Genomic DNA, 24,635 nt, shown 5'->3' on the forward strand with positions numbered 1-24,635 from the left:
CAACTTTGCTGCTTTCACACCCTGACACCTTTTCCACTGATAAGAGCCATCCCCGCACCCCCTACTGCGTGTCCCATTATCCTTTTTGTCCCTGTGACCTCCCCGCCCTCCTCTAACCCACCCCCCAACCCTTACCCCTACAAATGGAATCGCCAGGCTTCTGAGCCTGTAAGATGGTAGTTGCCAGTCCCGTTAGCCCACCCATACATAAAACACCTTCACACACTTATGGCTTGCCAATCAATACACGCGGCCCCTCATCTTCACCCTCCCGATCAAAACCCTTAACGGATAGATGTTAAAAAAAAAAACACCCCAATCAGTATCACATACATTTACATATAAACAACTATTCACAGCAGTCCCTCCCCCCCCTTCTCCCGTACCCCCTGCACTTGAGCAGTTTTCAACTGCTGTACATATTCCCCCGCCTTAATTTCTGAAAGAAAAAATCTTGTAGTTGTTTTGTAGACAACTTTTAGACGCGCAGGGCTTAGCAAGTAGGCTTCCGCCCCCAACTCTTGAAATTGAGCAATCATCTGCCTAAGTCGCCACCGTCTTTCTACAGTGGCATGTGCGAAGTCTGGCCTACTAAAGAATGATACACCTTCCACCGTCACCTTTGAGTTGGGGCGGGCTTTTTCAAACACAGCCTGTCTCAGTAAAAAATTACCAAAATACACTATAATGGCCCGTGGGTAACTCTGGTCTCTATTAGTAGCAGTCAAAGCTTGTTTTTTCTTCATTAGCGGAAAACGGTGTGCTCTCTGAATCTCCTTTTCCCAATCCCAACCATTCAAGTCTGGGAATGCTTGCTTAAAAAGTGAAACTATATAAGCCCTAGTATCCTGCCCCTCGAGGTCCTCTGCTATACCCAAGATCCTCAAGTTATTCCGCCGCTGACGGTTTTCAGCATCTTCCAGTTTCCATTGAATATCCGAGATCTGCTGCCCTTGTGTCGTCGTCTGTGCTGTTGCTGCTTTAACTTTGATTTCCAGCTCTTCCGTTCAAGTCTCCATAGTGGCGATGCGTACACCAATATCCTGACAGGATTTGACCACTTTTTTAATAGATAGTTGTAGCTGTCTGCTAGCTGCTTTCATTTTCCTGCTCTCCCTCTGAGTCTGTTCATGATTCTGAACCATTGTCCTGTAGATAAGATCCAAAGAAGGAGGTTCTGCAAGGTCGCCCGTGGAGGGGGGGCACCAGAGTACTACAGGCCGAATCCCTTTTCGAAAAGGCCTGTTGGGTGGCCGTATAATTCCACTGCATTTCACCATCCTCCTCTTGAGGCTTGATCGGGTCTCTCCTAAGCTTGGCCCCTGAGCTGCTCCTGGCTTCAGTTTGCTCAGCTGATTTTCTTCTGCATGTTAAGTAGTTCGATACCCAGATACTTGCAGCAGAGCTACTCTCGATATCTGAATCTGTTAAAGGAATTTCTTCGTCCAAATTGGAGTCTTTAGACTGAACAGAGAGAGAAAAAAAACTCTCTGCTGTATCAAATGGCCCCTGATCGATGTTTGTTGGTTTCGCCTCTTTTCCCCTCTGGGCAGGAGCTGGGGAGGTAGTCTCGTATATCGTTGAGGACTTGGCCATATCGTCAATTTGTTGCAAATTTAACTTGCAGCTTGATGGACTAGATTGTACTACACATTTCTCTGGAATGGATTCCTGAGACCTCTGATTTGACTCCTTAAGTTCCTGCTCGGATAGCTTCGCACCCCCCATTGGGGGGAGGGCCACCCCCTCCCCGCTATTTCCTGGGCTTGTACTGGCGGTCTCCTGACAGGGTGGCTCCCTCCCCCCTGCATCGAACATAGGAGTGAATACTTCAGGAGATGTAAATGCAACAGGTACATGCTCATCATTGACTCCTAACACGTTTGGTTGCGCATCACGAGCTGCCTTTTCCGTGGACCTTTGCTTAGGCCGCATCACGCTAGAAAACATTGTTGGAACAGAGTACCTTGCGTCTTTTTCCATGTCGGTTGTTTTGTGCAGGCCCCCTTTCACTTGAAGATTGCTGTGCTCCTTTGATCCAGGGACCGGTAGCTTTTTATCCTTTCTGGTTCCTCCTGGGTCTTGGTTCTGCCGTGCCCGTAAGGAGCGAGGAGTCCTGTTTATCTTCGGCGCCATCCGAGCGTCCCACACGCCCCAAACACCAACTAATATTGCCAGGAAGCGGCGGGAACCGCGCTTAGCCGAGAGGGGTAAGAGCGCGGGTCTGGAGCGAGCGTCACACTCGCATATTCTTGCGGGGCCCACCGGTGCCTGCCGTTGCTGCCCCGATCCTGGCAGGGACCACCAGAAAGCCGAAAAGCGCCCGCAGCGGTCCGTGCTGCCGGCGCACAGCGTCCGCGGCTGCAGGTGAGCGAGAGCCGCGTGTGGTCTGGGGATGGGCTAGAGCGGTAGTGGCGATCAGCCGGGAAATCCGGCCGCCATCTTGGATTCCCCATAGATTTCCAAAGAGGTCCACAAAAATACTTAAACAAATAGTGCAATATTAATATTGATATAAAAAAAGTTTTAATTTTTTTTTAAACATATCATTTGATTTTCCGGAAATAATAAAAGATGACAAGCTTTTTCAACAGAGCGGACATTAGATGCCATGAAAATTGGCTTCAGATATAGACAACCCAAAAAATGCAGTGTAAAACTACACAAATTATATGATCAAGATCTTGTACTCCATTACCACTTAATTCACATAAGCTATCCTTAAAAGATTGCTTTTGCCACATGTCTGTTACTTTCTTCAGAAGTAAAATACTACTCATTTTTTAGTAAAAGGGAACAGACAAAGAATTCCATGATCCAAGTTCCACATTAAAATGGCTGAGGTTTATTTCTTAATACAGAAGGATACACCTGATTTATATTTGCCCTTTCTTGAGCAGAAACTAACATCCTACATAACACTGACGTTTCAAGAAGACTTTTAGCTGACATATCATTTGCAACATTGACAGCTTCAAAGCCATTTTGCTTGATCTTAAATGATTTCAGATCGTAGATGAAATTTCAATAAAAGACCATATCATCTCTCTTCTGCTCAAAAATGTCTAATTACATACATTTTTATGAAGAGTTCTCTTAGCTATCAAAAAGCTAAAGCCCCCTACGTAGAACTGTTACTAAGCCCAGCACAAAAAGTGATACTCAATTCAACCTCAAGCCTAGTAGCCCGCACAGCACAGAAGGAACTCAAATTCAACCTTCACTGTAATGACCCTTTTAACACATTGTAGTGAATCCAAGTTTGTTTTAACGGGATAGCAGGAGTTAGCTTAGCCGTAGGCTTGTAAACTCATGCCCCCGTCACCTAGTGACTTTTAACCTACTTAGCTTGCTCTGTCTTAGCCCATTTAATTATTTATTTCCTCTAAGATGGCTGCCTTGTTTATAGTTAGGCCACTTGCTATGAGTTTTATTATCAGTGTCACTGCGCCAAGGCGTCAAGATCAAACAGAAAAGACAAACAAACAGTAGGTGTTCACACTTAGTGAATTTCCATCTCTATACTTTCGAGGGATTGTTGATATTAATTGCCGTCCCAAGCAAGCCTGTTATCTATTGTTTTGAAATACACTACGTCAGGGGACCTTGTAGATCTGTATAAATACATCACACTTCAGACAGATAATCAGAGGGATTCCGACCAGAGGGCATCGCCACCATCGCTGATACCGATGCTGCAGTCGTCTTGATGCTGACCCAGTCTTCGTGTCCCTAAGGAGTCTGAAATAGAGACCTCATTCCAAGGTAACGAGGGTTGGGGGCTCCTCTCACGGACACGGCTTTTGCAGATTAGGTTTAGCAAACCCAGCTCTCCTTTAGGTAGGAGGTTAGGCCTATTCTCATTAGGGTATTAGGGCATATTCCATCTCATACATATATATATATTTCTTTCATATATTACAAAAATGGTGGGGGTCTTTATAACCATGACTCTCTTCTTCACAATACTGTTGCTTGGTATATTCATTATCCTAATCATTGCAGTTCATGCAACTTATCACAAATTGCAGTTATGTTAAATAAAAACTATTATAACTTCACTGCATCTGTGTTATTGCCTTTGTTTGTATGAGACATAATATATCTGTGAGAAAAGGGTAATTTCCGTTTAACCACGACAACCCTGAGATATCTTACTTTGAGTCCATGCGTAAGCGACTGCTACAAATCACCTTTAACTATTGTGTTTCTGGTGAGGTACTGCTAGTGAGCCAGTAAGGTTTGGACAACAGTTACAACTAGTTGTAGGAAGAGACTTAGGGGGTGATTCTGATTCTGGCGGGCGGCGGAGGCCGCCCGCCAGAATTCCGCCCCCATTATACCGCTCCGCGGTCAGAAGACCGCGGAGGGTATTATGAGTTTTTCCCTGGGCTGGCGGGCGGTCTCCAATAGACCGCCCACCAGCCCAGGGAAAAACTCCCTTCCCACGAGGATGCCGGCTCGTAATCGAGCCGGCGGAGTGGGAAGGTGCGACGGGTGCAGTGGCACCCGTCGCGTATTTCAGTGTCTGCAAGGCAGACACTGAAATACTTTGCGGGGCCCTCTTACGGGGGCCCCTGGCGTGCCCATGCCATTGGCATGGGCACGGCAGGGGCCCCCAGGGGCCCCGCGACCCCCCCTACCGCCATCCTGTTCATGGCGGCTTTCCCGCCATGAACAGGATGGCGGTAGGGGGGGGTCAGAATCCTCATGGCGGCGGAGCGCGCTCCGCCGCCATGAAGGATTCCCCCGAGCAGCGGTAAGTCGGCAGGAGCCCGCCGACTTGCCGCTTCTGACCGCGGCTGAACCGCCGCGGTCAGAATGCTCGTGGGAGCACCGCCAGCCTGTTGGCGGTGCTCCCGTGGTCGGTGGCCCCCTTAGTCACCTACAAACGAAAGTACTGTCATCCTGAGACCAGCAGTCTTGCTCAGAGCAAGAGTCCAAACTACGACAACATCAATATTTTCAATACCATACAGTAGACTGGGGGTACTTTCAAACTATGCAGTAATAACAGAAGTACAAAATGCCTGTGTCAAAAAGAGTTATAAAACATTCTCCGTCCATTAGTGAGGGAGATTACTTTACTAGATATTTGCAGAAGATGTTCTTTCTCATTTAGATTGTAAGGAAATATTATGCCCAAATAAGTTATGGTTTTAGTATCTCCAACTTCTCATTATCCAAATACCTTTCAAACATTATTTCCTCTGCAATCTTTTTCCATTAAATGTCAATTTACTTTTTGATATGTTAATCTTTATATAATGTCCTTCAGAATACTGCTGAAGAATATTCAAACGTATTTGTAGGCCCTTTGGGCACATAATATAGACAAGAGGTTTGTTTCCTTTTTTTCAGTGCATCTTCTTGGGTCAATAACACACAGGGCGAATCAAAGTTGCAATGTAACCTATAAAGGTGCCATCATTCAGCCCTATTTTAAGCCATTTTCTAAGGCAATATTGGAAAACAGGCCTTGGTTTCCACCAAAGTGAACACAACACTAAGTTGGCAGATGCAATACAATGATTAGCTGGAGTAGGGACTAAGGGATACTTACTGTTTCCCAAAGCAAAGGTCTAGCAATGTAATCAAATGTGGAAGGCAAGTGTATCAAAGCCCCTTTTTAATCCATGATTTGTACCCTATTTCTTTAATCAGCTGAGGCACAGTGATATTATCCAGCGTGGAACTGCTTTTCTTAAAGCCTGCTTGCTCAGTGTGAATTATCCTATTCTCAACCGCCCAACCTTGGAGGTGCACCAAGATACATCTGCCAAACACCTTCACAACTAAGTCCAAAAGAGACATACATCTATAGTTGTTGAGATGATTCTGAGAGCCATTTTTACTTATTGGAAACATAATGCTCCTGTTCCAAGACTTTGAGAGTACACAGCTTAAATAGCAATGTTCAAACAAAGGAAATAGAAAAGTAGACCAAAGAGATGGTTCTCTTTTTAATGCAAAAATAGGTGTTTCATTTGCACCCACTGCTCCAGAGGATCTGGTCCTACAAATATAGGCCTTTTTCTGTTCTTTTCTAGCTGGGTCATATTTACTATCAATACTAGACAACTTATAGTTTTCAAATTCGAGACACATCAAATCTGCCTTAGGCATATTAGAAACATAGCTCAGAGAGGTAATTAGCCCACTCTCCATCACCAATTAAATTTGGCTTGTATTGGGACTTACTGCCGGAGGAATATGCATGGAGCTTCCAATATTTCCTAGTATTTTTCTGTGTGAGTGCCTTGTTTTGTTCTATACTTGTACAATCTGACTTTTGTTTTTTAAGTGCAACTCTCTGCCTGGTTCTACTCCTTTTTAAGAGGTTAACTATTTTCCCTCTCTCAAGGGAATGATATAAAACTTCTCTTCTAATTAATCTATTGATTTCTCTAGTCCAGGTACATTTTATAATAGAGCCCTTCTTAAACCTGCTGTTCCTATGTAAGAAATGTTTCTTTTCCAATAAAGACTCTGGGCCTTATTATAAGTTTGGCGGATAGTTTAGGCTGTCCGCCAAACTTCTGATGGGGAGGTTGCCACCATAGTGGCTACCTCCCCACCAGGCCAATTAAGAGTTTCCTTAATATTCCAAGGCATTATTCCTTCAGTACAGAAATTAATAAGAACAACAAGATTTATTGATCACATTCATGTCAGACAGTAGACTGAAGATGGATGATACCATTAAATAATTTTAAAAATATAGACCTTCAGTGGAGCTGTGGACGTACCTAGAAGGAAGATTGTTTCCTAGGTTCCCACAATCAAGTATTCATTGGGAGATATATTGCAGAAGGCATTTTATAGACTCTTTTCTATGACAGAGAAAACAAATTGCGGGATTTGTCCCCTTTGCATTAAGATCACCTACTACAACTCTATATTTACTTCTTTCAGATGAAGTGATTTGAGAGAAGTGAAAACAATGTTTAGCTAATAGAGTATTCCTAGTACTGGCGAAACATACATATTCACTATGAGCACTAATCATCTACCAGTTTAGGATTGATCCTTCTACAAACCCTCATACATTCAATTATATTGAGGGATGAATGAAATTCTCAAAAGGACCATGTATAATAAGTGCGAAGAACAAGTTACTTACCTTCGGTAATGCTTTTTCTGGTGGATACAATAGCTACCTGTGGATTCCTCACCTTAAGAATTCACCCTTGCACCAGCATCCGACGGAAAATCTTCTTCCCAGCTCTCCACGTCGACGAGGACGTCACAATTGTACGGCTCCATGCGACTCTGTCTGAAGTCACCGTGCCAATAAGAGGTCCTCACCGGCGTGCCGACGTCGGTTTCACCAATATTTTACATGCCTTTGAGGCGAACAGGTGAGAACAGACTCCACAATAACTTCAATAAATACAGATATACACAAAACCTTCATGATGCAACATAATCAAAACCATCATTTATATTTACAGGAAAAATATCAATATATACATACATCTATACAACCACATATCCTAGTGCAATCATACAGGCAACAGGGAGGCGGATGGGACTGTGAGGACTCCACAGGTAGCTATTGTATCCACCAGAAAAAGCGTTACCGAAGGTAAGTAGCTTGTTCTTCTGATGGATACAACTACCTGTGGATTCCTCACCTTATGAATAGAGTCCCAAAGCAGTACCGCATTCGGAGGTGGGTGCCTGTCTGATTACACCAAGAAATCCTGCAATACAGATCGTGCAAAATGGCAGTCCCTCCAAACCTCAGAGTCCAAGCAATTATGCTTTGCAAAGGTGTGGAGGGATGCCCAAGTTCTGGCAATGCAAATATCCACCACCGGAACCCCCCTTGCCAGGGCCGAAGTAGCGGACTTAGCCCTGGTGGAATAGGCTCCGATACCCTTCAGGGGGAAACTTTTTCGCCAACGAGTAGCAGATCTTGATACAAAGGATAACCCACCTGGAGATTGTTCTTTTATGGACTGCTCTGCCCTTCCTCTGTCCAATATACCCCACGAACAGCTGATCTTCCAGGCGAAAGTCCTTTGTCCTTTCAATGTAAAAACTAAGCGCCCTTTTAGGGTTCAAGCGGTGAAGCCTTTCTGCCTGCTTCAAGGGGTGAGGAGGAGGGTAGAATGATGGAAGGGTAGTAGTCTACCCTACACGAAAAGGAGTGACAACTTTTGGAAGTTAAGACGCCCTGCTTTTCAACACCACTTTATCTGGGAAAAACAAGGTAAAGGGGGGTTTAACAGAAAGAGCCTGAAGCTCACTAACCCATCTAGCCGAGGTTATGGCAACAAGAAAAACTGTGTAAAGCACTAAAAACCTTATCAGACAAGAGTGCATGGGCTCAAAAGGTGACCCCATTAAAAAGGTTAAAACAAGATTTAGGTCCCAATGAGGCACTTGAAAAGGAGTGGGAGGAAACTTATTAAGTAAACCCGTAAGGAACTTAACTACAATAGGTGATTTAAACAATGAGGGCTGATCCGGGAGGCAAAGAAAGGATGACAGATCAGCTAAGTAACCCTTAACAGTAGCCACTGCACAACCCTTCATTGCTAAGTCCAAAGCAAATAACACAATATTAGAAAGGTGGGCCTTCACAAGGATCAATTTCCTTTTCTCCACATCAAACCACGAATTTTGCCCACCTGCAGGCCTAAACTGACTTAGTGGAGCGTCGCCTGGCCGATAAAATAACATCCACTACATCTGGTGGGAGAGAAAAGGAACTCAGGTTGCCCCGATAAATCTCCAGGCATGAAGGTGCAGGCTCTGGAGGTGGGGGTGTAGAACCTGCCCCTGCGACTGCAAGAGGAGGTCTGCCCTGAGAGGGAGACAGAGCGGAGGAGATAGTGAAAGTTGGAGAAGGTGCGTGTCCCACACACTTCTTTGCCAATCCGGGACTATCAAAATCACCTGAGCCCGATCTTGCTGAATCTTCCTCAGAACCTGAGGAATCAAGGGTAAAGCTTAAAGCAACTGGTTGCACCAAGAGATCTGAAACGCATCCCCAAAAGCTCCTTGCACCGGATACTGGAGGCTGCAGAATGAGAGGCAGTGTGCGTTCTCCTGCGAGGCAAACAGATCTTTCACTGGAGATGTGCAGGACCAGATCTGGATGGAGACGCCACTCGTGATCGGCCGAATGATGCCGACTGAGAAAGTCCGCACGCACATTGAGCACCCTGGCCAGATGATTTGCTATCAAGCAAATCCGATGGTACTGAAGCCAGGACCAGAGACGCAGAGCCTCTCTGCAGAGAAGATACAACCCTACTCCTTCCTGCTTGTTTATATACCACATCGCAGTAGTGTTATGTGTCAGGACCTGAACTGAGTGACCGCAAAGGGACAGGAGGAAGGCCTTGAGAGCCAAACGTATCGCCCGCAATTCTAAAAGATTTATATGAAAAGAATGTTCCACTGGAGACCAACGACCCCTGATCTCCAGGTCCCCCTGATGAGCTCCCCACCCTAGAGTGGAAGCATCCGTCATGACCGCGGCCACCAGAGGAGGGAGTGAAAACGGCCTTCCTTGAGAAAGGTTGCCATTCACAGTCCACCATCGTAAATCCGCTGCAGCATCTCTGGAGATTGTTACAAACTCCTCGAGATCCCCTTTGTGTTGAAACCACTGCCTGCGGAGGCACTATTGGAGAGCCCTCATGTGCCAACTTGCATGAGTGACCAACAAAATGCAAGAAGCGAACAGACTGAGCAGGCATAAGACCTTGAGGACTGGAACAACCGCTCCATTTTGAAAAATTGGAATCAACGCTTGAATATCCTGGAGCCGCTGAGGAGGAGGATAGGCCAGATTCAATGTTGTATCCAGTACTACCCCTATGAACAGGAGGCGTTGAGAGGGCTCCAGGTGAGATTTGGGTACATTTAGCGAAAAACCCAACCTGAACAACATCTGAGTTGTCATCAGCAAGTGACGCAACACAAGCTCTGGAGACTTGATCAACCAATCGTCCAGGTAACAGAATACAGATATCCCTTCCTTCTGAGACTCGCTGCCACCACTGCCATCACCTTTGTGAAGACTTGAGGTGCTGAAGTAAGGCCACACGGAAGGTCCGCAAACTGTTAGTGTTGCGACCCCACTACAAACCGGAGATACTTCCTGTGCGACTTGAGAATAGGGATATGAAAGTATGCATCCGGCAAGTCGACAGACACATCCAATCCTCTTTGTTCAACACCAGAAGTACCTGCACTAGAGTCAGCATCTTGAATTTCTCCTGTTTGAGGAACCAATTAAACATCCTCAGGTCTAGGATCGGTCTCAAACGACAGTCCTTCTTGGGGATCAGGAAGTATCTTGAATAACAACCCTGACCCCTTTCCTGATCTGGAACCAACTCCACCACACCTTTTGACAATAGGGTCTGAACCTCCTGTTGTAATAACAGGAGATGGTCTTCTGAACGAAACGAGGGACGGGGAGGGATGGGAGGAGGAAACTCCTGAGAAGGGAGAGCATATCCTTTTCTCACAATATTTAGAACCCATGAGTCTGATGTAACTAACTCCCACTTGTGGAGAAAAAGACGTAATCTTCCCCCTACAGGAGAAGTATGGTCGATAAAGGGGAGAAAACTAGGGCTGCTTCCCTTGCTGTTGTCCTCCTGAGGAAGAGGATGACGTAGGGTGGTGTTGGGTGGCCCATCTTGTCCTAACCCTCCCCCGCCCTCAAAAGGACTGATATGGGACGCTGGTAGGCTGCTGGACCGAGGACTGGAGTCTCCCTCGATAGGCTGCGCCACACCCAAATCCCCTGAACCTCCGAAAGGACCTAAAAGGTGTAGCAGAGGAGGCTTGCAATCCCAAAGACTTCGCCGTGGCCCGGCTATCTTTAAAGCGCTTTAGGGCAGAGTTCGCTTTATCACCAAACAGTTTTTCCCAATCAAAAGGTAAATCCAACAAACTGGTCTGTACATCTGAAGAAAACCCAGAGGCCCACAACCAAGGGTGCCTCCTGGTAGAAATAGATGTACCCATTGCCCTGGCCACCGAGTCCGTAGAGTCCAGGCCAGACTGGATTATTTGTTTTGCTGCACCTGCGCATCAGACAGGAGTTCTCCAAATGGTCTCTGTACATCCTGCGGCAGGTCAGGAACCATGGCCTTCGCGGAGTCCATGAGGGCATGGACATATCTACCAAGCACACAGGTAGCGTTTGCAGCCTTGAGAGCCATGCTGCAAGACAAGAAAGTCTTCTTTGCGGATTGCTCCATCCGTTTGGATTCCCTGTCTGATGGAACCACAGGGAAGGAGCCTCGATCAGACCGTGTAGAACAAGAGGCCTGAACCACCAAACTATCGGGGTAGGATGTTGTGATAAAAAGCCCGGATCACCAGGCCCTACTCTGCATCTCCTTGCCACAGCTGTATTCACAAGAGGCGACGGTACAGGCTTCCTCCAAAGTTCTAATATGGACTCCGTAAGAGCCTCGTTGAGTGGATGCAAAGGGTCTGCAGAAGCCGAAGAAGGATGCAGGACCTCCGTTAAAATGTTCGTCTTAACTTCCGCCACAGGCAATGGAAGTTCTAAAGTCTGCTGCCTTCCTAATCACTGCGTGAAAAGAAGCTGCCTCCTCAGTAAATTCCCCCAGTGAAGACAAGTCCCATTCCGGGGAAGTATCCAGTCCACTGGCCGACTCCAGGCCTTGATACTCTCCCAAGGGCTCAACAATCTCTCCTTCCTCCAACTGCCTTTGATACTCTTCCTCCTCTAAGAGCTGCAAAGCCTTCCTACATGACCTCAATCGAGTCTCCAAACTTGGCGTCAACATGGAATTTGCCGACGTCGAAGACACTGGCTTCAACACCGGACGTGGAACAGGAGAGGAAGGTTGACTCTGTTTGAATCCATCACTCGGATCCAGTGCCGGTACGGATCCTAATTGTGCCGAGGATGATCGCGGCTTCACCAACGCGCCAGATGACGGGGTGATGAAGTTGGCGCCACAGATCTAGAAGGCGACGTCATGGGATCCACAGGGCCTCGAGGCGATGTCATCGGCGCCGGTCCGGTACTCTCAGCCGGACAAAATGGCATAAACAGAGCCGCCTTGTGCGGAGCAGGGCAGCCCAATGAAAATGCCAACAGACCTGTGGGACCAGCGGGTGCACCAGCAGGGGCAATCGCACTGAAAATAGAGTACATGGGATTCAAAAATGGCGCTGGATCCGCTCCCGGAGCCGGGAGGGCAGGATACTGCTGGTCTCCCTGATGCACCTGTGCTTGCTGAACATCGGACTCCTGAGCAGCAGGTGAAAATTGAGGACTGTCCGGAGGCGCCATAACCTCAAAGACAGATGGCGCCAGAGAAGCCTCAGGGCTCTGGGGTTGAGGAGTCACTGTCAGACTCACCTCCCACATCACCAACGAGATGGAGATCTCGATCTTGATCAGCTCCGAGCCGAACGACGGCGGAAGTCATGACGGTGCCATTTCTTATGCTTCTTCGACGAAGCATGGGAAGAGGATCTACGATGGCTCCTATGACCCTACTTCGCCTTAGCCAAAAAGAGTTTGGCCTCCCTTTCCTTTAACGCCTTTGGATTCATGCTCTGGCAAGACACACACTCCTCCACGTCATGCTCAGAGCTAAGGCACCAAAGACAATCTTCATGAGGGCCAGTGACTGACATGTGAGCCCCGCACTCTCTGCATGGCTTGAAACTGGACTTCCTAGGGGCAGACATTGTAACTAACAATTCTGATAGCAACAAAACGAAACCTCCAACCGAAGCGGGAGCTCGGAGAAAACCGTTAGCGTCGAAGGCGCGGAAAAAAGGGAAATTACGTCAGCATGCCGGCGAGGACCTCTTATTGGCACGGTGACGTCCGACGGAGTCGCGTGAAGCCGTGCAATTGTGACGTCCTCGTCGACGTGGAGAGCTAGGAAGAAGATTTTCCACCAGAGGCTGGCGCAAGGGTGAATTCAAAAGGTGAGGAATCCACAGTTAGTTGTATCCATCAGAAGTTAAACTGCAACCCCACCCACCCCACCAGCAAGTTTCCTAGATGCAAACTGTAGGAAGTTGGCTCTGTATATACTATTTCAAAGTAAGAAATAGTGTGCACAGAGTCAAAGGGTTCCCCTTAGAGGTAAGATAGTGGAAAAAGTAGATAATTTGAATGCTCTATTTTGTGGTAGTGTGGTCGAGCAGTAGGCTTATCAGAGGGTAGTGTTAAGCATTTGTTGTACACACACAGGCAATAAATGAGGAACACACACTTCCAGGCCACTAGGTCTTTGTATGGAAAAATATATTTTCTTACTTTATTTTAAGAACCACAGGTTCAAGATTTACAGTTAATACTTTAAATGTAAGGTACTTCACTTAGATACTTTAGGAACTTTGAATGAAAACAATATAATGTACAGTCTTTGTAAAAATGGCAATAAGCTATTTTCAAAGTGGGCACAGAGCAAAAATCAACAGTTCCTGGGGGGGAGATAAGTAAAGGTTAGATTAGGAGCTAAGTAAAACACTTATAAATCTCAGTCCTGGGGCATAGGCAGTCCACAGTCGGGGGTTCAAGGCAACCCCAAAGTTACCACACCAGCAGCTCAGGGCCGGTCAGGTGCAGAGGTCAAAGAGGTGCCCAAAACACATAGGCGCCTATGGAAAACAGGGGTGCTCCGGTTCCAGTCTGCCAGCAGGTAAGTACCTGCGTCCTCATTGGGCAGACCAGGGGGGTTTTGTAGAGCACGGGGGGGGGGGTCACAAGTAGGCACACAAAACACACCCTCAGCGGCATAGAGGCGGCCGGGTGCAGTGTGCAAAGAAGGCGTTGGGTTTTGTATGGGTTTCAATGGAGGGACCCGGGGGTCACTCTAGCAGTGCAGGCAGGCACAGGGGGAAGGGGGGGGGGGGAGGCTTCTTGGGACAGCCACCACCTAGGCAAGGCAGAGGGTCGCCTGTGGGTCACTCCTGCGTAGAAGTTCGGTTCCTTCAGGTCCTGGGGGCTGCGGGTGCAGTGTTGGTTCCAGGCCTCGGGTCCCTTGTTACAGGCAGTCGCGGTCAGGGGAAGCCTCTGGATTCTCTCTGCAGGCGTTGCTTGGGGGAGCTCAGGGGGGTTGTCTCTGGTTGCTCACTGGCTCGCAGTTGCCGGGGAGTCCTCCCTGAGGTGTTGGTTTTCTGCAGGTCGAGCCGGGGGCGTCGGGTGCAGAGTCTAGAGTCTCACATTTCCGGCGGGAAATGTGAAGTCCTTGGAAGTTGCTTCTTTGTTGTAAAGAAGTAGCTGGTTTTGAGCAGGGCCGCTGTTCACTGGAGTTTCTTGGTCCTGTAGTCCAGGGCAGTCCTCTGAGGCTTCAGAGGTCGCTGGTCCCTGTCGGATGCATCGCTGGAGCAGGTTTTCATAGTTGGAGACAGGCTGGTAGGGCTGGGGCCAAATCAGTTGTCTTCCTCCTTCTCTGCAGGCTTGTAGGTCAGCAGCCCTTCTTCTTTCTTCAGGTTGCAGGAATCTGATTTCCTGGGATCTGGGGAGCCCCTAAATACTGAATTTAGGGGTGTGTTTAGGTCTGGGAGGTCAGTAGCCAATGGCTACTGTTCTTGAGGGTGGCTACACCCTCTTTGTGCCTCCTACATGTGGGGAGGGGGGCACATCCCTAATCCTATTGGGGGAATCCTCCAAACTAAAGATGGAGGATTTCTCAAGGCAGCGGTCACCTCACCTCAGGACACCTTAGGGGCTGTCCTGACTGGTGGGTGACTCCTCCTTGTTTTTCTCATTATCTCCCCCGGACCTGCCGCCAAAAGTGGGGGCTGTGTCCAGGGGGCGGGCATCTCCACTAGCTGGAGTGCCCAAGGGCATTGTAACACGAAGCCAGAGCCTTAGAGGCTCACTGCTAGGTGTTACAGTTCCTGCAGGGGGAAGGTGTGAAGCATCTCCACCCAGAGCAGGCTTTGTTTCTGTCCTCAGAGCACAAAGGCTCTCACCCCAGGGGGGCAGAAACTTGTCTCTCAGCAGCAGGCTGGCACAGACGAGTCAGTCCTGCACTGAAGGATTGGGTAAAATACAGGGGGTATCTCTAAGATGCCCTCTGTGTGCATTTTTTTAATAAATCCAACACTGGCATCAGTGTGGGTTTATTATTCTGAGAAGTTTGATACCAAGCTTCCCAGTATTCAGTGTAGCCATTATGGAGCTGTGGAGTTCGTTTTGACAAACTCCCAGACCATATACTTAATATGGCCACACTGTACTTACAATGTCTAAGAACAGACTTAGACACTGTAGGGGCATATTGCTCATGCAGCTATGCCCTCACCTGTTGTGTAGTGCACCCTGCCTTAGGGCTGTAAGGCCTGCTAGAGGGGTGATTTACCTATGCCACAGGCAGTATTTTGTGTGCATGGCATCCTGAGGGGTATGGCATGTCGACTTTGCCTTTTTCTCCCCACCAACACACACAATCTGCAATGGCAGTGTGCATGTGTTAGGTGAGGGGTCTCGTAGGGTGGCACAACATATGCTGCAGCCCTTAAGGGCCTTCCCTGGTCATAGGGACTTTGGTACCTTTTACAAGGGGCTTATCTGTGTGCCAGGGGTGTGCCAATTGTGGACACAATGGTACATTTTTAGTGAAAGAACACTGGTGCTGGGGCCTGGTTAGCAGGGTCCCAGCACACTTCTCAGTCAAGTCAGCATCAGGCAAACAGTGGGGGGTAACTGCATCAGGGAGCCATTTTCCTACACAAACAATATCTAGTTTAAAATTAAGTAATCATTTTTTTGTAGAGTTACCAGAGAAAGTGCCATGTTCCTGGGAAGAACTCTTCATTCACTATTAAAATAGTTGATTTCCAATCTTTAGTGGCAAACACTTTTGATTAATTGTACCAGCTAGCCAGTTCCATTGGGATATTTCATCATTTTCACTTAAGACCCAAGTTGCATTACCATTATCTGTAATAAAATCAATATTCTGCTTTCCCCGGAAATAATTACTTCTCTTTCAATTCACTCGAATAAAGTCCTAAGTGGAAACCAAGAGTTTATTTCCCTTTTTTAGAGAGGGTAAGGGATAAAGTCAATGCTTCTACTAAGAAAGTAGTCACAATTTTACAGAATCAAACTATTACTCTGGAATTAAAGTCACTCTTGATCCCATACTATGAGGCAAATACAAAACTATGACTGTGTGTATATCATTACTACATACCATCTTCAATGCGTTAATTTCAGTCAAGCAATTTAAAAGAAACGTTCTATTCAAGGATATCCTTTGATCAAAAAGTTCAATATAGCCCAGGACCAAAGATATATTAGTGCAGATAGCCATGTTTGGTACAAGCAAAGTTTGTGAGTTCCCATAGTGGCTGTATTCAGAATATTTGGGAAAATGATTTGGCAATGGCATTAAAGAAACTAGTGGAAGTTATGGAATTTGTCGCCTGATAACCTTTTTAAGAAGGAATTCGAGGGGAACTGTTGGCTGAATGTCACGCAGAGTTCAGGAGTCAGTCGGATTAGATGTGATACAGGGATCACTTTTGTCCAAAGAGGTGGCCACGTTCTCAGAGACTGAGACAAAGCAGATTTTCACTGTCCGTCTTTTACATATTCTGTGTTGTTTTTTTGTTCTCTGTTTTTTTCTTAGATTTTTGACCATAATTGTTCTCACAAGGGAGAGAATGTCTTGGCTAGTCAATCTGGAAAATCATAAATAATGCCATGTGTGTCTTAGAATCACTTTCAGTATCTCTTATAACGGTCGCTTCAGACAACTTGACAGACTTTTTAATAAGTGTATTGATGGCATTTCTGTTACTCTTATTGCCTTTTACGTTCATTTTTTAAAAACATGACTGACCTACTTGAACATCAAAGTTGCGAAGAATAGGGAAGGGTGTTAAGAACTGATCTTGCTGATCAACTGCAACATCTCTACCTGGAACTTGGCTAGATTTTACTTGAATTTCAGTAGGACACCTTCCTGAACTTTCAACTACCTTTAGTAAGAAACCTTACAAAATTGCAGAGAAAGAATCCAAAATATGTTCAGTTATTAATTGATTTTTCCAAAAGAGCAAGGACAAAAATTCTTTGCCAGCACTGGAATTTTTTTGAATATTGGACATAGTTTCCTGGAAGATTACAAGATGGCTAGAGATCGAATTCCGAAGTTACTAATAGCTCCGAGATTCAGGATGACTGTATACTAGGGGTACTGCTGAAAAATTTATCAGATGCATTTTGAGGCTGTGGGGAGGTCGCTCAAGGTTGATTGTTTTTTTTTTTTTTTTTAAACATTCAGCTTTGTGGTGTTGTCCATAATAATATGTAAGTCTGAAAGGGTAAAATCAATGTGACTGATTTAGTAGTCTTTGATGAAATATGAAAATTGTCAGCTAAGTTTTCTTAAAGAACTTTCTTCTTTTTAGATTCCTTTCAGTCTGCAACCTATTTTTCTTCAAGAGATTGTCGACTGCAAGATGATCTTGCAGTATCTTACCATTTTCCTCATCTTTCAGAAAGTAAGCTCAGATCACTGCTAGGCCTTTCAAAGCACTAAGGGCCTCATTCTGACTTTGGCGGGCGAAACCCCCTTCCATGAGGATGCCGGCTCCGAATGGAGCTGGCGGAGTGGAAGGGGTGCGACGGGTGCAGTTGCACCTGTCGCGATTTTCAGTGTCTGCTTGGCAGACACTGAAAATCTTGGTGGGGCCCTGTTAGGGGGCCCCTGCAGTGCCCATGCCAGTGCCATGGGCACTGCAGGGGCCCCCAGGGGCCCCGTGACACCCGTTACCGCCAGCCAGGTTCTGGCGGTCAAAACCGCCAGAGCCAGGCTGGCGGTAAGGGGGTCGGAATCCCCATGGCGGCGCTGCCTGCAGCGCCGCCATGGAGGATTCCCCAGGGCAGCGGGAAACCGGCGGGACACCGCCGGTTTTCTGCTTCTGACCGCGGTCAGAATGCCCATGGATGCACCGCCAGCCTGTTGGCGGTGCATCCGCGGTCGTTGGCCTGGCGGTAGGCTACCGCCAGGGTCAGAATGACCCCCTAAGTGTCGAGCTCTATTTCAAATAGGATTGAAGCTCATTCTTTAAACAAGTTCTTATGGAAAATTGTCTTCCAGAGCATACTCTTCTTGCTGTCATTATTTGAGGAAATAGCCCTGTATTGTACACTGAAGGATGATGGTGGTTCCTTATTACTTTCAGTACACAAACGGGAAAAAGGGAACATATTAGAATAGTTTCGGTTCAGAAATCTCAAGCCATGTCATGGACAGAGTAGCCTTCATTTATCCTACCTATCTGTAAAATAAATCTATGCAGTCACTCGAGGCCCAGGGTCTCTACACCTCTCCGTGTGCAGTGACTTCCCACAGCATTCGCTAAAGAGAGCACCCAGAGGACGTGTGGTGGCAGACACACAGGTGAAGAAATCATGGTAACACACAATGTTAAGGGACTGTATAAAATGAGCCCTGTTGGCCGCTTCTGAGATAATCTCTATATGGGGTCATAAGTAAAAGCCATTTGAAAAGCAAGGCAACTTTCTTACTTCTTTTCTTTGCAGGATGTTCACATCATCCCTCGTCTCAGTTGTACATAAAAGGGAGCTAAAGAGAATGCTCTTCTCCCTAGATAGCACTGGCCTAAAAAAGTTAGCAAGGCCTTCAATTCTTTATGCTCACTAAGATCACTCCCCTACCTTCTCTGCTCCTCCTCCTCAACATCACTCGACTGCACTTACTACACTCACAGTTGTGGCATCAGTGATACTTGGCGTCCAGCAAAAGTGGGCAGATCTCCATCAGGTGGAGAACGGATGGCTGAGCGAAACAACTAAGCTACAAAGCAATAATCTCAAGGAACCTCTGAGGTCTGCTGGTCCAATCCCACAGTCAAGACACCACAGACCAAACACCGTGGTTCAAACATCAAACGCCAGAGCTCCCCTGCTTGCTCATTCACTGCAGAGCAACTTCTTAGTATCTGAGTGGAGCAGCGTCTCCCCTCCCATCCCCACTTTTTTCATTGTTTCAAGATCAATGTCTCATTCCACAAGGCTATGAACTAATAGTGTGGCAGAACACCCTGCGACATATTCGGTGTTGTGAAAAAAACGCACACAACAACACTGGGCAGGAGAATGGCTTGTGAGCTCCAACTGTGCCCTAGATTGCAAGGGAGGTAGTAAGGCTCTCTAACTACAGAGATGTTAGGAGAGGTAGCCATAGGAAGTTCTTTGCGGAGCTACAAGAGGAATTAGATTGTACAACTCTCAATTCTTCCCATTTTAACAACAAACATATCAACTGAAGTATATACTTGAAACTGTTACGGGCTTACTGGAGACTTTGCTGGAACTTAACCCAACAAAAGATAAACTGTTGTTAAACACCACTGGTCGTCCCAGACATATCAATAATTTATTGTTCCTTCATAACCAATGCAACTGATCCTTTGGACATTTTATGTGTCAAGTGGCAGGAGGGACTGGTGGGCCTGAACAAATGGAGAGGCCTAGATGTTCCACAACTGCTGTCTGTTTCAGTTGATTCACTTCAACTATCTCCATAGGTCTACCATACATCCAAGAGGCTTTGGAAAATAGGCACCAGATCGGATCCTAAATGCTTAAAGGCGATGGTCACATCCTTTCGCATGGTCTGGGAATGCCCAACCATTCAACAATTCTAGGCCGGTGTTGAAAACTCACTGATAGCTATACTGGGCAGTTCCTTCTAACTCACATCCAAGGTGTCTCTTCTAGTTCTAATTGGGTATTGGGGGGATTTCAGAAGTTCATTTGTTCCTTGGCTTGTATGCTTGCTAAAAGGGATACTGCACATGGATGGAGTTCTAAAGACTCACTGTCACAGGACTGGAAGACAAATACGGACCACTGTTCCAACATGAAGGCGATAAGGCAAGGGGGTGTCCCCCACATGGTGGGAATACTACTGATGGTGCACTGCCCATACTTAACCCAGAAGCAAAGTTCAACAACAAGAAACACTGCTTGACACTACCCTCACATAAATTTCCATAGATAACACCTGTCCTTGATCGCGGATGCAGGACTTATTTGTGATAGTTGTGGGATACGCTCGTCTTGTGGTATTATTACTGTTGAAAACCAAAACACTAAAGTTCCCAGAGATAGCTATTAAGTCATTGTTAGTGTTAAGCACCTTCTTCAACCCACAACTGTGAAACCAATGTTAGCTGAAAATCAAATTAAATCATTTTATTAAAAAGAAGCAGTCAACATTGGATAGACCTCAATCTACTTATAAGATTCCCCAGAAATAGATATGAAGTCATGGTTGGTGTTAAGCACCTTACTCTTCACACAACAGCAGTCTTACCAATGCTAGTGATCATAACATCCATTGTCCAGCGCTCAGTCCCCCGTTGCATGTCGACAACTTTGCAAGTACAGTACTGTCCCAGCAGTTGTTGCCCAATTGTAGAATTGCATTCCTGTGTCCAAACTTCTTGCACAGGAACAACGTCTGCCACAGCACACTGAATAGCCTGTAGAAATAAGATCACAACAACAGACAGTGTCCATTGACATGGTATTCACAAGAAAATGATCTCCAACAAGAAAATGTACTTTTAATGCAGTGGAGTTAGGTCTATGTTGGCAGTAAACCTTTAAGCCTAGCTCTACAGTCCAAGCCACAGGCATTACATCATCAATGTAATGCTAGAAATTATCAGGTGGAAAAGCTAAAAAATCTGCTGACTCCTTTAGTAATGCTATAATGTCTGTGGCTGAAAGCACAAATATGCCTTTATGAACTAACAAGTTGTCAGCTTAATTGTTCAAGCCGAAACCACTGCAATATCTATAATCAATCAGAGGCTAGACATAGGTGTCTTGTGTCTTTTGAGTCTATTTGAATTAAATGTGCGGCTGCCAATACTTTAGACAAGTCCTTCTCAAAACTCTACATGTACAAAAAAAAGAACAGCATTTAAATGATTCAAATGTGACTAAGACTGTTGCTTCCAACAAAAAACAAGGTATGCTTCTCTAGGCAAAACTCTATTCAATCTTTATATGCTGTCACTTGGCATATTACTGAAGACTGTGCTGTAGCCCCAACATTATTATTAAGAGAAAGAGCTATGGGAATCATTTGTGTTTGACATTTTAATTCTTACTGACATAAGACAAAACACAAACCTGAATGGTTCATCGCCTTTTTAGAACCAATCTTCAAAAAACAGACTTCTTACATTAATCTCCCAGTTAAATGAAGGTTGAGCCACCATAAAATATAATAAAAAATACCCTCACCAAAAAATGCACCAAAAATCTACAAATTTCTTACCTTCAGCAATGCTCAACAGATTCCTCACCACTTGAATCTCCAGGTATCAGGATGATACTGATACGTGGAACTGCAGCAGTGTTTGTGTGTGGGGATTATGCAGCAGGGGATTTTTTTTTTGGGGGGGGGGGGGGGGGGGGTGTCAATGGGGAGGTGGAACAGAACACATCTACACACCTGATAAGATAGTCACAGTAGGACCTGTTGCAGCACAAATCTGGCAAAATAGCCATTGGGGGGGTCTAGGAAATAATGTCTAGTTAGAATATGGACCAAAGTACCTTTTAACCCGGCTGATTCCTGGACAATGCTGAGGAAGCGGACTTCACTCTGGTTGAATAAGCCGTGATGCCCTCAGGAGGCTTCTCCTCAGCACCGTCTGACCCAGCAGGAATTATCTGCTTCAGAACTGCCTTGCCATTCATGGAAGCAGCATAGTCCGGGAACAATGTAAAACTGATAGCCCTGCAAACATCCAGGATGGTGCAGCCTCTCCTCCTGTTTACTGAGATAGGAAGGCATGTAGTAACTTTAAAGAGCAATGTACTGACCCAAGTGAAACAAGGTGGCAAACTTCAGCAAGAAAGAAGCCTAGGTCCTAAGAACCAGCCAGTAAGGAGAGAATGCGATGAAAGAAGGATAAAACAGACAAAGCACACATCTTACTAACTTACAGAGACGAGGTAATGTTGATCAATAACAGTCTTTAACCCCTTTAATGCGTCCGTCAGCCACTAGCCGATGCCTGCAATACCTCGCTGGTGCAGGTCACGACCAGTGGCCAACACCAGAGAGGGGGTTCAAAAACCGTCGGGTGCATCGCACCCGAGGATTTTCTTTTTTAGCGCTGGGAGACACGGAAGAGCTTCCATGTCTTCCCCCGCCCCCCACCCGCCACTTTGTGACGTCAGCGCGCCGCCACAGTGTTGTTTTCCCCATCGGAGCAGGAAAACGGCCCCAAACGCCCTTCCCCACGTTTGGGAAGGCCTTGTATGAAAGGGGAGACTCATACATTTACCAAGCACTACTGTGTAGATGTGCTAACTGCACAACAAGCAACAGTAGGTCAAGCTGTATTAAGAACATTATTTCAAACTACTTCAACTCCTACAGGCTGAACCACCGCTTTTGGGGAGATAACTGCTTACTAGTCTATGCACAGCATGTGTATCTGCAGCTACACATGGCATCGAACGGAAAATGTCACTTACCCAGTGTACATCTGTTCGTGGCATTAGTCGCTGCAGATTCACATGCGCCCACCCGCCTCCCCGGGAGCCTGTAGCCGTTTAGAAGTAGATCTTAAACATTTGTACATTTGTAAATATATTACTTAAAACTTTATTATGTACATACGCATTCACTCCATTGCATGGGCACTATTACTAGCATACACAACTCCTACCTCACCCTCTGCGGGCAAAACAATCTAAGATGGAGTCGACGGCCATGCGCAATGGAGTCGAAATGGGAGGAGTCCCTCGGTCTCGTGACTCGAAAAGACTTCTTCGAAGAAAAACAACTTGTAACACTCAGAGCCCAACACCAGATGGCGGACTGTGCACAGCATGTGTATCTGCAGCTACACATGCCATCGAACATATATATATATATATATATATATATATATATATATTTGCCACCAGTTGTCTTGCAGTTGCAGCTTCAACACAGTGCACATACTTCAACTGACACATTTGAACTGTAGCTTTTAGGCAGCAATAAAGAAGTCAAGTAAGTCTTGTGATTACGTTTCTGCTACAAAAGGATCAGACTTTTGTCTAGTGGCAGTTTTAGTGCCATAAAGAAGCGCAGAAGGTTTATAGGACTACTGCAAAGAGCAAATCTGTATTTTTTGTAAATAGCTGTGTACATTAGTAAAGTCAGCCACTACCTGCGCTATAATACAAATGAAATGTATGTGGGGGGTGTCTATGGAGAGACGAAGAGCACGTTTGCTGGGTGGTAATGAGGGAATCCAAGGAGGAGGACATGGGAGTGGGAGCACCAATAATGATTGTTGGACTGGGCGCAGGAAGTGCTAATGACTGTGACGAATGGTATGTGAAAACCTGTATGAGTGTCTTGAAAGAATGTGCTGATTGAGGGAAGAAGCGCAGGTAAGGTGGCCTCTACTGTTGCACGTATCACACACACACACACACACACCAGCAATTTTGTGCGGTCTATGTAGGCTAGTGTTTTAGAGCAACAGTTTAGCCAATAGCAGAGATGGGCATCTTGATGGATGACAGCTGCTGACGTCACTCTGGTTATAGAGGACAGCTCTGACATAGGATCAGAGACTGAGACTGAAGATACTAAGCCAGCATCTGAGGGATAGGACTATGGCGCAGACTCGAAGTGATTTTTCAGTTGGAGAAGTCCCATTGGATAACTCCTTCCAGTAAATTGTGAGGGAGGTGATGAGGGCAGTCCTGTTGTCCCTTCACAAGCACAGTCTGTGCAACAAGGCAATAGTGGGTTAGCCCAACCCGGAGAGCAGGTGAATGCAGGGGCAAGCACAGAGAGGGTGCTCTCTTGGGAGCTCCCCAATTTAGTTCAGCCCCAAATTCCACTGCCCAAATTGTATTGTGGAGACATCAAAATGATCTATCACAAAACAAAATTGGTTTTGTAAGGCAGGCACCTGTGTTTTTCGTCCTGGGTTCAGCGGCTATATAGGGAAACATACTAAACCCAAACATTTCTGGAAACTAGACACCTGGGGAAGTCCACAGAGGTGGATTCCCCAAAGTTTTCTTACCCAGAATACCCTGCAAAGCTGAAATGTTGAATAAAAACTAAATGTTTCTTGCATATCTGTCACACAAACTACTGGAATATGCTGCGATCCACAAAAATCCTACCACCCAGTGATTCCTCACCTGTCCTGATAAAAACACTACCCCACTTGAGTGCCTATACCTAGTGCCTGCATAAGGAATGGATCACCCCAGGGTCAACAGTTGCCTTGTCTAAGTACCAACATTGACCGTTGTGTGAGCTATTCTTGTCGCGGGCACTAGGCCTACCCACACAAGTGAGGTACCATTTTTATCGGGAGACTTGGGGGAATGCTGGGTGGAAGGAAATTTGTGGCTCCTCTCAGATTACAGAACTTTCTGTCACTGAAATGTGAGGAAAAAGTGATATTTCGGCCACATTTTGAGGTTTGCAAAGGATGCTGGGTAACAGAACCTGATCAGAGCCCCACAAGTCACCCCATCCTGGATTCCCCTAGGTGTCTAATTTTAAAAAATGTGCTGGTTTGGTAGGTTTCCCTAAGTGCCGGCTGAGCTAGAGGCCAAAATCCACAGCTAG

At 46.1% G+C, this 24,635-nt stretch overlaps 1 protein-coding gene across 2 annotated transcripts in view; it reads right to left on the reverse strand.

Annotated features, from left to right (window-relative positions):
- TDRD1 (tudor domain containing 1) overlaps positions 1 to 24,635 on the reverse strand; it is a 1,656,135-nt gene that overhangs the window by 1,073,137 nt on the left and 558,363 nt on the right. For both annotated transcript variants that reach the window (XM_069239312.1, XM_069239311.1), the window contains one exon: positions 20,337 to 20,505. In XM_069239312.1, coding sequence (XP_069095413.1) covers positions 20,337 to 20,505 — 169 coding nt within the window. The remainder of the gene's footprint in view (positions 1 to 20,336; positions 20,506 to 24,635) is intronic.

The sequence above is a fragment of the Pleurodeles waltl genome, chromosome 6, assembly GCF_031143425.1.
Source record: "Pleurodeles waltl isolate 20211129_DDA chromosome 6, aPleWal1.hap1.20221129, whole genome shotgun sequence".
NCBI lineage: Eukaryota > Metazoa > Chordata > Amphibia > Caudata > Salamandridae > Pleurodeles > Pleurodeles waltl.